This window comes from Ornithorhynchus anatinus, chromosome 14, assembly GCF_004115215.2.
Source record: "Ornithorhynchus anatinus isolate Pmale09 chromosome 14, mOrnAna1.pri.v4, whole genome shotgun sequence".
NCBI classification, from domain to species: Eukaryota; Metazoa; Chordata; class Mammalia; order Monotremata; family Ornithorhynchidae; genus Ornithorhynchus; species Ornithorhynchus anatinus.
The window spans coordinates 47288992-47302023 of NC_041741.1; the positions used below are offsets into that span (position 1 = coordinate 47288992).

A 13032-nucleotide genomic window follows, 5' to 3' on the forward strand; every position below is an offset into this window, starting at 1 on the left:
GCCGAGCACTGTTCTAAGCGTAGATACGGTGTGTTCAGGTTGTCCCACGTGGGGCTCACGTCTTCATCCCCATTTTCTAGATGAGGTAACGGGGCACGGAAAAGTGACTTGCCCAAGATCACGCAGCAGATACGTGGCAGAGCCGGGATTAGAACCCATGATCTTCTGATTCCCAGGCCCGGGCTGTAGCCACTAAGCCATGCTGCTCCTGTAGGGTTTCGAAGACTTTCTCAGAAACACGATCTGAGAGACGGTAGCGATTTTGGGGGTGATGGCTGAATGACCCTCCCCTTTCTGACTGAGCCTGGGCAACTAAGTCTTCCCTGTGGCAGAAAGTGACACGGATGGGGGAAAGAACTGGGAGACAGCAGTTTTGGTTCCAGCGTGGCCACTTATTTTATTTTTTTTTAATGGCATTTGTTAAGCGCTTATTATGTGTCAAGCACTGTTCTAAAATGCTGGGCCAGATACAAGATAATTAATCAACCAATCGTATTTATTGAGCACGTACTCTGTGCAGAGCAGGAGAGTACAGCACAGCAATCTAACAGATACGTTCCCCGTCGACAGGGAGCTTCGCAACCAGGCCCCGTCCTACGTGTTGTTCACAGACAGAGGGAGGAAGATTTAATCCCCTTTTACAGATGAGGTCAATGAGTCACAGCAGAGTTAAGTGACTTGCCCAAGGTCACCCAGCAGACAAGTGGTGGAGCTGGGATTAGAACCCAGGTCCTCTGATTCTCGGGCCCGGGCTCTCGCCATCAGGCCACGCTGCTTCTCAGAGCTTTGCGACTTCCCTCGACCCCAGTGCTCAAATAGCCTTTTTCTTATCTCTTTGGGAATATGGTGCCAGAGTGTAGTCACGGCTGACAGGAGGTGACCACGTGACTTGGGACAAGTGGCTTAACGTCGTTATGCCGTACTTTCTTCGTCTGTAAATGAAGGGAATACATTTCAGTTCAGGGGTGTTGGGAAGATGGCTATTAAAGGTTCACAAACTCCTCAGAAGAAAAACATTGCGTCGAGCCCGAAGGACAGTATTCGTATTGGCGTTACACAAAGTACAAAGAGTAAAATTCCATTTGAACAGAATGTGGGGGAACTTGCGCTTTCAGAATTCATGTTGTTGGGTTTTTTTCCCTTAAACCCATTTTTCTTCAACCTCACTTCTTCTTCTGCAGGCAATCAGGCCAGTGGGTCAGAGTGGGTGGAGAGGATATGGGGGTACTGGGGAAAAGGGGGATTTCCGGTAAAATCAAGGCAATGTCCCTGTTATTGACTCTTCTCCGTTCTCCAACAGAGTTCCTGTTTGAGCACCTCTCCAGCACCAGCGAGAGCCTTATCTTGTCCGTGTACAGATGCTTGTTGCTCCTGACTGAAGAGCGACTTTTCTTTTCCAAGTGTCACAGCGTGTACGGTCAGTACCTGGGAGATCTGGTCTAAATCTCTTAGCCGCGCAGGCGTAGCAGGGTGCGTGGGAATGGGAGGTGAGAGCCTTTCATCTTGAAAAGAGGGATTCCGTTCGGTCACCCGGTGCAGAATAACTGTTCTCCATCTCCCCCGAGGTCGATGTAGGACGTGTTTATCTCTATTTCATTCATTCATTCATTCAATAGTATTTATTGAGCGCTTACTATGTGCAGAGCACTGTACTAAGCGCTTGGAATGGACAAATCGGTAACAGATAGAGACAGTCCCTGCCCTTTGACGGGCTTACGGTCTAATCGGGGGAGACGGACAGGCGAGAACGATGGCAATAAATAGAATCGAGGGGAAGAACATCTCATTAAAACAATAGCAAATAAATAGAATCAGGGTGATGTACATCTCATTAACAAAATAAATAGGGTAATGAATAAATAGGGTAACGATTTAACAGCTGACTTGCTTTCAAGTACTTACATCTTCAGTCTTGCTCTTTTACCTAGTGAGAAGCAGTGTAGGGAGATTGGATCTGGCAGGCAAGAGACCTGGTTTCTAATTTCTGCTGGGTGACCTGAGGATTCAACACCTGTCCTCCCTCCCCCTTTGACTGGGAGCCCCATGTGGGACAGGGACTGTATCTGACCTGATTATCTTGAACCTACCCCAGCCCTTAGTTCCGCGTGGCTCAGCGGAAAGAGCCCGGGCTTGGGAGTCAGAGGTCGTGGGTTCGAATCCCGGCTCTGCCACTTGTCAGCTGTGGGACTGTGGGCCAATCATTTAACTTCTCTGGGCCTCAGTTCCCTCATCTGTAAAATGGGGATGAAGACTGTGAGTCTCATGTGGGACAACCTGATGACCCTGTGTCTACCCCAGCGCATAGAACAGTGCTTTGCACATAGTAAGTGCTTAACAAATACCAACATTATTATTATTATTATGTCTGGCACCCAGTAAATGTCAACAAATGCCACTATTATTATTATTACTAGAAAGAAGCAGTGTGGCCCAGTGGAGAGTGCACAGACCTGGGAGTCAGAGGACCTGGGTTCCAATCCCAGCTCCGCCATATGTCTGCTGCGTGATCTTGGACAAGTCACTTCACTTCTCTGGGCTTCAGTTCCCTCTCCAGTAAAATGGGGATTAAGCGTGTGAGCTCTCTGAGTGACAGGGACTCTGTCCAACCTGATTATCTTCTTCTACCCTAGCGCTTAGAACAGTGCTTGGCACACAGTAAGTGCTTAACAACTACCATAATCATCATCATCATTTTATATGATCTGCTAATTTGTTCCCTCTCATCTGCCCCATTTAACTGTAAGCCTCCCCGGAGACTCTCAGCTTCTCGTGACTCCCAGACCCGGGCTCTTTCCAGTAGGCAACACTGCTTCTCTCTGTTGGATAATAATAATAATAATAATAATGGTATTTATTAAGTGCTTGGTGCTAAGCGCTGGATAATGTTGGTATTTGTTAAGCACTTACTATGTGCCTAGCACTGTTCTAAGCGCTGGATAATGTTGGCGTTTAAGTGTTTCCTATATGCCAGGCACTGTTCCGAGCGCTGGGATAGATACGGGGTCATCAGGTGGTCCCACGTGGGGCTTACAGTCTTCACCCCCATTTTACAGATGAGGTCACTGAGGCCCAGAGAGGTGAAGCGACTGGCCCAAGGTCACTCAGCTGACAAGCGGCAGAGCCGGGATTAGAAACCACAGCCTCTGACTTCCAAATCCGGGCTCTGGCCGCTAAGGCCCGCTCAGGGAGGTTCCCCTAGACAGGCTTAGGCACATGGAGGTGATGGGGTTTCCCTTTAGGTTTATTTTCTGGGCTGCGAACCCCACCAATTCCCCGTGAAAGTCCCGTTCCCTTGGTTGGAGTTGAGTTTGCCCTGGAGATTGCGGAGGAACCTGCCGATCATTCATTCTAGTCCTTCTCCGCCGCAGGGATCGAGTCTTTGGTGAGGAGCCTGAAAGAGATCCTCAAGCTGAACAACGCTGAGCTGCACAGGCAGGGACTCCAGCTGTTCGCTGAGATTCTGAAGAGGTGAGGGGAATGACTGCAACCTCTAGGCTCTGAACTGGAAGCTCACTGTGGGGAGGGACCGTCTCAACCAGCCCCGACCTACCGGACCCTCCCGAGGGCTTAGTACAGTGCCCTGCACACAGTAAGCAATCGATCGATTGATTTGGAAGGGGGGCCTGGATGGAAAAGCGGTGAGCAGTTCGCTTTTAGGCTACCCGTGGGTGGGAATCGGTGGGAGCTATGGTTTGTACGCTCTGGGAATCTCCAACATTGATGATGATGATGATGATGGTATTTGTTAAGCGCTTACTATATGCCAAGCACTATGCTAAGCACTGGGGTAGATACAAGGTAATCAGGTTGTCCCACGAGGGGCTCACAATCTTCATCCCCATTTTAACATTGCCTTTCCCACCACCCTCCCCAAGGCCCCACATGGATCCAGCTATTCGCTGCAGCGGAGAAGGAGCACGGCCTAGTGGCTAGAGCCCGGGCCCGGGAGTCAGAAGAACCTGGGTTCTAGTCCCGGCTCTGCCTCTCGTCTGCCGAGTGACGTTGGGCGGGTCGCTTCGCTTCTCTGGGCCTCGGTTACCTCATCTGTAAAATGGGGAGGAAGACCGCGCCCCATACGGGACGGGCACCGCGTCCAACCCGATTAGCTTGTGAGCCAGCTTCCAACCTAGTTTCCAACCCGGCGCTCAGAAGAGCGCCTGGCACGGAGTGAGGTCTCAACGAACACCGGAAACGAAACGGACATTCCTTCCTCCCTCTCAGGCAACCGGTGGAGATCAAACTGTTCACAAACATGACCATCTGTAAAGATGCCGGCGATGTTCTTCGGGAGGCGGTGAGTTGCCCTGTTCTGGAAGTGGCGGCCGAAGGCACGAAAGCGGTGGCTGCTTTTCTCAGGTCAGTAGGGGAAGGCGTCGGCACGGCTTTTCCGAGAGAGACGGGCTAGGGCACGCGGATATAGGTCGATTCTGGGTTTAACAAATGCCAAGATGATTTAGTATCATTTACAGATGTATCCAAGCCGAGCGCTCGGAGCTGCGCCCACGTAGAGTGACCAGGCGCAAGGCATGAGTTTTTATCGACTCCGTGCCGGGAATCTCAGTGAGGCCTTCTCCTCGTCTGGCGCCCCGAAATTACCACGACTGCCTCATACATCTCTTACGTATTCTCTTACTCTCTCCAGCTGTAAATCAACTCCATGTTTATTTGCTCTGCTTGATTGTAATAATAATTATAATTATGATGCTTAAGCACTTATTATGTGCCAAGCGCTGTTTGAAGCGCCGGGTAGACACGAGGTAATCAGGTTGGTCACGGTCCCTGTCCCACATGAGGCTCACACTCTTAATCCTTATTTTGCAGATGAGGTGAGTGAGGCACAGAGAAGTCAAGCGATTTGCCCACGGTCACACAGCCGACAGGCGGTGAAGCCGGGTTAGGACCCACGACCTCTGACTCCCAAGCCCGGGCTCTTGCCACTGGGTCGTATTGCTTCCCATGCTGCTTCAAGTTGTAAGCAACTCGAGGGCGGGGACTGTACTTCGTATAAATGTTTTATAGCCTCCCCCGTGCTCGGGTGGACGTACCGCACCCAGGAGGTGTTCAGTAAACGCTACTGATGGATTGAAATAGGAGAAGCGGCGTGGCTCAGTGGAGAGAGCGCGGGCCGGGGAGTCAGAAGGTCCTGGGTTCTAATCCCGGCTCTTCCACGTGTCCGAGGTGTGACCTTGGGCGAGTCACTTGACTTCTCTGGACCTCAGTTACCTCATCTGTAAAATGAGGCGTGAGCCCCATGTGGGACGGGGACTGGGTCCAACCTGATTACCTTGTGCCGACCCCAGCGCTCAGAACAGTGCTGAACACATACCGTAATCACTATTATTATTTCAAGACAGCTGCTCTTCCCCGTGCCCACTGTTCTCTCTCGCGCTCCGCAGGAAGGACCACGTAAGCTTCCCTCCGGTGCACTATCAAGAACTGCAGGCCCTGATCGAAGCAATGCTGAGACGGTGCTCCGACCTGCCTCCTCTGTCTGGGACCTGGAGGCCCTCGATAAGATGGGATCTGCCTTCTACGGAGAGGGATCTTATGGCTCAGGTGGGATGAGCTCGCGGGGAGGATCGCCCGGCGCTCTCAAGCCGTTTTTCCTCCCAGCTAGCTGGATTCGGCTTTGAGATGGGATCCCCGTCTCCGGGTTTGCTCAGCTCTTCTCTGTAAATCATAGTACTCCAAACGGCCTCGTGAATAATTTCTCTCTTCTCCCCTCCCTGCTTTCCCCTCTTGGCTCTTCTGGATTCTTCCCCTCCCCCCCCCCCCCCCAATAGCCTTCTGGATGGCTCTAGATCTGATTAGGAACGAGAGGAAAATCAAGAAATGGCACCATTCAGGTTAGCGGGGACTAAACCTGAATCGAAGCAGCATGGCCTAGTGGATGGAGATGGGCCCGGGGATCAGAGGGTCGTGGGTTCTAATCCCAGCTCCGCCACTTGTCTGCTGCGTGGCCCTGGGCAAATCACTTCATTCTCTGGGCCTCCGTTTCCCCATCTGTAAAATGGGGATTAAATGCTACTCCCTCCTATTATCTTGTATCCCAACATTTAGTAGAGTGCTTGACAAGTGGTAAGCGCTTATAAATAATATAATGTTGGTATTTGTTAAGCGCTTACTATGTGCAGAGCACTGTTCTAAGCGCTGGGGTAGATACAGGGTCATCAGGTTGTCCCACGTGAGGCTCACAGCCTTCATCCCCATTTTACAGATGAGGTAACTGAGGCACAGAGGAATGAAGTGACTTGCCCACAGTCACCCAGCTGACAAGTGGCAGAGCCGGGATTCGAACCCATGACCTCTGACTCCCAAGCCCAGGCTCTTTCCAGTGAGCTACGCCGCTTCCCGATAAATACTATGATCGTTATGACAATTTTTGTTATTATTATCTTCCAGGACCACCCAATGAGCAGTGATGTAAAGAGAGCCTTTCAACATCAAGGAGCATTCCTGATAAATGCCCTAGAGGGGTTCCGAAACGCCTGCAGGTGGGATATATTATGGGGCTTGTAATTCTTCATTCGTCGTATTTATTGAGCGCTTCCTGTGTGCAGAGGAGTATACTGAGCGCTTGGGAGAGTACACTGTAATAAACAGACACATTCCCTGCCCACAACGAGCGTATGGTCTAGAGGAGGAGACAGACGTTAATAGAAATAAATAAGTTACAGATATGTACGTAAGCGCCGCGGGGCTGGGACGGGGGATGAATAAAAGGTGGTTTGGAAGCTCAGTCCTCCACAGGATCACTTCACTTTTAACAAGGGATGGTGGTCCTTTCCCACCCTTTGACTGCTAAAGGGAATTATTAATCATATTCCTTGAGCGCCGACTGAGTGCAAAGCACTGTATTAAGTGCTTGAGTGGGATGGGAATGGGCACGGTTTGCCCTTATCGCCCACCGCCACGGCCAGATGTCAGCCCGTCGGTTGCCAACCGGACAAGTCGGAGAAGCAGCGTGGCCTAGCGGAAAGAGCGTGGGCCTGGGTTCTAATCCAGGCTCTGCCGACTGCCTGGCAAGTCACTTAACCTCTCTGCGCTTCAGTTTCTCCAACTGTAGAGTGGGAATTCATTACCTGCTTTCTCCCTCCTACTTAGACCGTGAGCCCCCTTTAAAAGAAAATCTTTGACGGTATTTGTTCAGCGCTTATTCTGCGTCAAACACTGGTCTAAACACTGGGGCTGAGACGAGTCAATTAGGTCACACTCAGTCCTTGTCCCCACGCAGGGGCCTAATTAACTTGTACCAACCCCAATGCTCGGAACCGTGTTTGACACAGAGTAAGCGCTTAACAAATACCAGAAATAATAAAGTCCCCTTACCCCGATCCCACAGCGACTTACGGGCCAGCAGGCAGCACAGACTAATGGATTCTCCGACGTCTCTCTCGTCATTTCTGCCGGACTGGGTGACCTCACTCCAACCTGAGGGTCCCCGCCCGGAGCTCCACGCAGATTAGGAGGGATCCTAGACTCCTCAACTCCGCTTGGCCTGACTCTCCTGGGCCAGCAAAGTGCCTGGTCACTAAAAGCCCCTGCAGTAGAAAGAGGAATGAGTCAAGCCAGTGGAGTCAGAGCAGAATTCACAAGGTTTTCCTGAAGAATCCCTAGGTCGATGCAACTGTGAATATCGTGGACACCCCCGGTGGTGAAATTCGCCCAGGGATACTCAAGAAAAGGCCAATATCCTGATCACACACAGAGTGGCGTGTCAAGAGAAAGCAGTATGGCGTAGTGAGAAGCGGCATGGAGTAGTGGGTAGAGCACGGAGCTGGGGGTCAGAAGGTCAGGGGTTCTCATCTCGTCTGCTGTGTGACCTTGGGTGAGTCACTTCACTTCTCTGGGCCTCAGTTCCCTCATCTGGAAAATGGAGATGGAGACTGTGAGCCCCAGGTGGGACCGGGACTGTGTCCATCCCGATTTGCTTGTATCCACCTCAAGGCTTAGTACGGTGCTCTGCACATAGTAAGTGCTTAACAAATACCATAATTATTATTATTATCACAGTGCCTGGCACCTAGTAAGCCCTTAACAGATACCCGATCTGGCTTCTGTAATTGACTCCCAGTTGTTTTCAGCTGAAACGCACCATTTTGCGAACGTACTTCCGGCCGACGTCATTGCCGAATGGCTCCGGAAAGCCTCCTCTCGGGAGAGGAGTCGAGCGAGGCCTGGAATGTTTTTTGATCGGTAATGTACTGCTTCTGTTTCCCAGATTGGCCATGGAATTTCAGAATGACCCCTTGGCGCAGGAGAACCCCTTCACAGCCCCCAGCACGGAGAAGGAGGACACGCCTAAGACCTTCTCAGAGTTTCTCTTGAGCGTCTGCGACACGTTCTGTATCCCCATGGTGTTGGTAAAGGCACTCCCGTGGCTGTCCGCGGGTCCCCCCAAGCCATTTTCCGGGGGCTCATCGGACGGTGCCGAAAGAAACGACGTGGGCAGGGGGAGGCTTCTCGGGCGGGGTGAAGGCAGAGGGTAGAAGCCGCGGCCCTGGAGTCGTTTCTCTCCGGATGATCTTTAAGGGAGTGTCTAGTCTGCAAAGACGGACCGAGCTGGGCCCAACCGTAGGAGTTAAAATGTTCTGGTTTGGAATGAGGAAATTAGAATTCTATTTCCATCCTGAGAGTTCTGGGAATGTCCGTAGAGAAGCGGGCCTTTGACCCTGGAAGATGATGATTTGATATTTCTTCAGCACCCTTGTAATTTCTTGCGTTCGATTCGATCGGTGCTACTTATTGAGTGCTTACCGCGTGCAGAGCACTGACCTAAGTACTTGGGAGAGTGCTTTTGTCCAACCCGATTTGCTTGTATCCACCCCAGCGCTTAGTACAGTGCCCGGCACACAGTGAGCACTTAACAAATGCCATAATTATTATTATTATTACAATAGGGTGCTAGGTAGACATGATCCCCCCCCGTCAAGCTTACAGTCTAACGTTTCTATAGAGGTTTCATTTCCAAAGAGTTGAGCCATTTTATCCTGGCGATTTTCTTGTGGAATGGGAAATATCCCTACTTCGGTAAGAGGGAAGCGTTACTCAATTGGCCACATCTAGAACATAGAGGAAGAATCGGCTTTCGTCTAGGACGGGTCCTCTCGGGGTCCTGTGACTCTTCTGTTTTCCACTCTTGGTTCCTTCAGATTGTTGAAGACATTTCCCCCAGCTGGAGGAAGTACTGGCCCTAATTTTACAGATGGGGATGTGAAGGTCCAGAGAGAGAGGGGCCGGGGCCAGAGCCGGGATCTGTACCTCAGGGATCCCGACTCTCATCCCCGCGCTTTACCCAGCCCACGACTCTGCTTCCGCACGTCCAGGGGCGTAGGCGGATCTCAGGAGAAGCCGGACGCCCAGCTCAGGAGTGGCTCGGCCAGGCTGGGTGGGGTGAAGGAGGAGATGAAACGGGGTGGAGAGGGAGGCCGGACCAGTTGGGAAACCAGGAAAGTTTGGGAATAACTCCCATTAGAGTAGGTGTGTTTGATATAGGAAAAGAAAAAGGAATGATCTGAAGGAGGGGGAAAGGGTCAGTATTTATGCTCATCTTTCAGGGCAGAAACAACTAGATTTGGAAGCGGAGAAAGTAAGTCGATGAGTTGCTTGGAATCAGAGGAGAGATGGGTGGGTGACCTGTCTTCATCAGCGCTTAGAGCTGAGCTAGACACATAGTAAGCGCTCAACAAATACCATCATCGTTATTATTTGCCCTGACTTGGTGGTGTTGGTTCTGCCAGAACTGGGCTCTGCAGGATCAGCTAGGAAATGGGGTCTAGCCTTGGGTTTCAGTCCATTCATCCCCCTCACTCTAATCGAAGTAGCCCACCCTCGGAGGGCCGAGCCCCCGGCGGCTCGGAGATGGAATCTGGGGAATTCGGGTCGGAGGCCCGCGTTGCCAAGTCTCTTCCGCGGTCACTGGGGCCGACGGTGTCTTCTGTCTGGTTTTCTCCTCAGAGGCATTCTGAAAAGGCCACCCTCCCGGCCCTGATGGAGGTTTTCATGTGGATCCTTGGCAGCCTGTTTGCCCTCGTGCCCCACAAGGGAGAGAAGATCTCCAGGAAGCTGGGTAGGGGGCCAATTCAAGCGGAGGATGAGGGAGGGGGCCCTGGATGGAGGCCACGCGGATCTTTTGGGTTCGGGGCCCCCAGGCTCAGGAAGAACTCAGCTCTTGTAAGGTTTCCTCACCTTCCCCGCCCCCGGCCAACATCCCTTCCTCCTCTGCCCTTCTCAATCTCTCTTGGAAGTTTTCTTCCTAGTGAAAAAACAAGCCATCTGTTGGGAAGCAGCGTGACTTAGTGTTTAGAGCCCGGGCCTGGAAGTCAGAAGGATCTGGGTTCTGATCCCAGCTCCGCCACATGTGTGTAACCGTGGGCTAGTCACTTTATTTCTCTGGGCCTCGGTTCCCTCATCTGTAAAACGGGGATTGAGACCGTGAGCCCCACGTGGGACAGGGACCGCGTCCAACCCGATTGGCTTGAATCCACCCCGGTGCTTAGAACGGTGCCTGGCACGTAATAGGCGCTTAACCAATACCATAGTTTGTAATTATTATTCTCCCATCTCCCTCTCTTTTCTCCCCACTCTGTCCTTCTCCCCTTTTCTCCAGCTTCCTCCAAGTTCATCCGACTGGCGCTGGAGCTCAAGGGCAAGTTCTGCTACGGACAGAGGTACGGTCCAAGAAGGCTCAGGGATTTGAGGACCGGCCCCTTACACTCCTGATTGGCCCAGTGTCCTTATGGTCCGGTGAGGCGGGAATTCGGGGCCACTCGGTCCCAGCTGAGACCTGGCTCCCCACAAAAATCTGTTGTAAAGGAGAGAAGCAGGTGCAGAAAGAGAAGAAAAATGAGTTCCCGGCTGTGGGCTGTGGGTTAGTAATGAGACAGATGGCAGAGCTGGTGAATTCCACACATAGCATGGGCATCATCGCTAGGGCTTCTGGAGGGCACTGGTGATGTGGGCTAGAGAGGTGGAAGGGTGTTGCTGCTTGCTCAGTTCAGGATTGGGTTCAGAGTAGTGAGAGGAGTTAAAAAAAAAATTAGGGTACTTGTTAAGCACTTACTATGTGCCAAGCATTATTCTGAGTGCTGAGGTAGATACAAATTAATCCCCGTTTTTAACAGATGAGATAACAGGCACAAGGAAGTTAAGTGACTTGCCCGGGGTCACACAGCGGACACGTGGTGGAACTTATTTACGTGTTTTGATGTGTCTAGGTCTATAATTCTATTTATATTGATGCTACTGATGCCTCTTTACTTGTTTTGCTGTCTGTCTCCCCCCTTCTAGACTTTAAGCTCGTTGTGGGTAGGATTTGTCTCTATTGCTGAATTGTACTTTCCAAGCACTTAGTACAGTGGTCTGTGCACAGTAAGTGCTCTGTAAGCCCGTCAGTGGGCAGGGGTTGTCTCTATCCGTTGCCCAATTGTCCATTCCAAGCGCTTAGTCCAGTGCTCTGCCCGTAGTAAGCGCTCAACAAATACTACTGAATGAATAAATACGATAGAATGAATGAACCGTGACCTTCGGACTCCCAGGCTTGTGCTCTGTCCACTACACCATATCAAGGGCTTACTGGGTGCAGAGCATTGTACTGAGTGCTGGGAAAAGGTTCACAGAGGGCAATTCAACGTAGCGCATGCTGTTTTTGCACCGAGGTTTCCCACTTGACCTGACTTTTGCAGAACAGCCCATAATTTCCAGATCCCTCAAACATTTTTCACCACTTATTTTATCAGCGCCGAGCTCTCCCTGCGCGACTCTCCCTTAACGATCCGGCCGGAGCTGGCATCCAATAACGGCCCCAAACCCAGGATCGGAGTGGGAGTGGTGGGGGTCGTATAGAGAAGCAGCGGGGCTCAGTGGGAAGAGCCCGGGCCTGGGAGTCAGAGGACGTGGGTTCCGATCCCGCCTCCGCCACTTGGCGGCTGGGTGACCTTGGGCAAGTCGCTTGGCTTCTCTGTACCTCCGTCAGCTCATCTGGAGAACGGGGATTAAAAGGGGGAGCCCCACGTGGGACGACCCTGTGCGTCTACCCCAGAGCTTAGAATAGCGCTTGGCACGCTTAACGAATACCGTAAGTACTATTAATTATTACACGGGTGGGGGGTTGGCTGTATGTCCTAACCATTTTCTAATCCAGGTTAAAAATTCTCCTTTCTCACCCCGCCTTCCTGTTCTCCCTCGAAGTAATCCCGAGCTCAATCAAGCGTGTTCCAAGTTCCTGTTAGGCATGTGCTTCAACCTTTACTCTGCGGAACTGAAGACCGGGCCTCCTTCCCAGAAGGGTAAGGCTCACCAGGGAGAGCATCTGCGCCGGGTTCAGATCTTGTGTTGTGTAATGCTGTCCCCTAGACGTTGGTTCTGGCCCTTAATTACTTCATTCATCCCACAGTTGGTATTTGTTAAGCGCTTACTATGCGCCGAGCACTGTTCTAAGCGCCGGGTATTTATCGAGCGCTTACTATGTGCAGAGCAGAGCAATTATTCGATCGGGCAGCGCTCCTCAAGAAGGGATGAGGCATTTCTCCCGTGTTTTTACCCACCAAAACGCCCAAACGTGTCCCCTTACGGCACATAGTAAGTGCTTAACAAATACCATCGTTTACTGCCCCAAGCTCTCGCCCTATCTGGTTGTGAGGCACATGGCGGGTAATAATAATAATAATGTTGGTATTTGTTAAGTGCTTACTATGTGCAGAGCACTGTTGTAAGCGCCGGGGTAGATATAACCAGCGCGCGTCGTCCTCGTGGATAGAGCCCCGGTCCGGGAGTCAGAAGGACCCGGGTTCTAGTTCCGACTCTGTCACGTGTCTGCTCTGTGACCTTGGACGAGTCACTTCACTTCTCCGGGCCTCAGTTCCCTCAGCTGTGAAATAGGGATCAAGACTGTGATCCCCATGCGAAGCGGCGTGGCTCAGCGGAAACAGACTGGAATATGGGCAAAGCGTACTAGAGGAGCAGCGCGGCTCCGTGGGAAGGGCCCGGGCCTGGGAGTCAGAGGTCATGGGTTCGAATCCCCGCTCTGCCCCT

The 13032-nt window shown here is 51.7% G+C and overlaps 1 protein-coding gene across 2 annotated transcripts in view; it reads left to right on the top strand.

Moving 5' to 3' along the window:
* The window catches only part of MEI1 (meiotic double-stranded break formation protein 1), a 47519-nt gene that overhangs the window by 9232 nt on the left and 25255 nt on the right, over window positions 1–13032 (top strand). For both annotated transcript variants that reach the window (XM_029079454.2, XM_029079455.2), the window contains exons 8-16: window positions 1301–1417; window positions 3369–3468; window positions 4222–4356; window positions 5397–5556; window positions 6403–6494; window positions 8222–8363; window positions 9958–10069; window positions 10610–10670; window positions 12190–12287. In XM_029079454.2, the coding sequence (XP_028935287.1) occupies window positions 1301–1417; window positions 3369–3468; window positions 4222–4356; window positions 5397–5556; window positions 6403–6494; window positions 8222–8363; window positions 9958–10069; window positions 10610–10670; window positions 12190–12287 (1017 nt within the window). The remainder of the gene's footprint in view (window positions 1–1300; window positions 1418–3368; window positions 3469–4221; window positions 4357–5396; window positions 5557–6402; window positions 6495–8221; window positions 8364–9957; window positions 10070–10609; window positions 10671–12189; window positions 12288–13032) is intronic.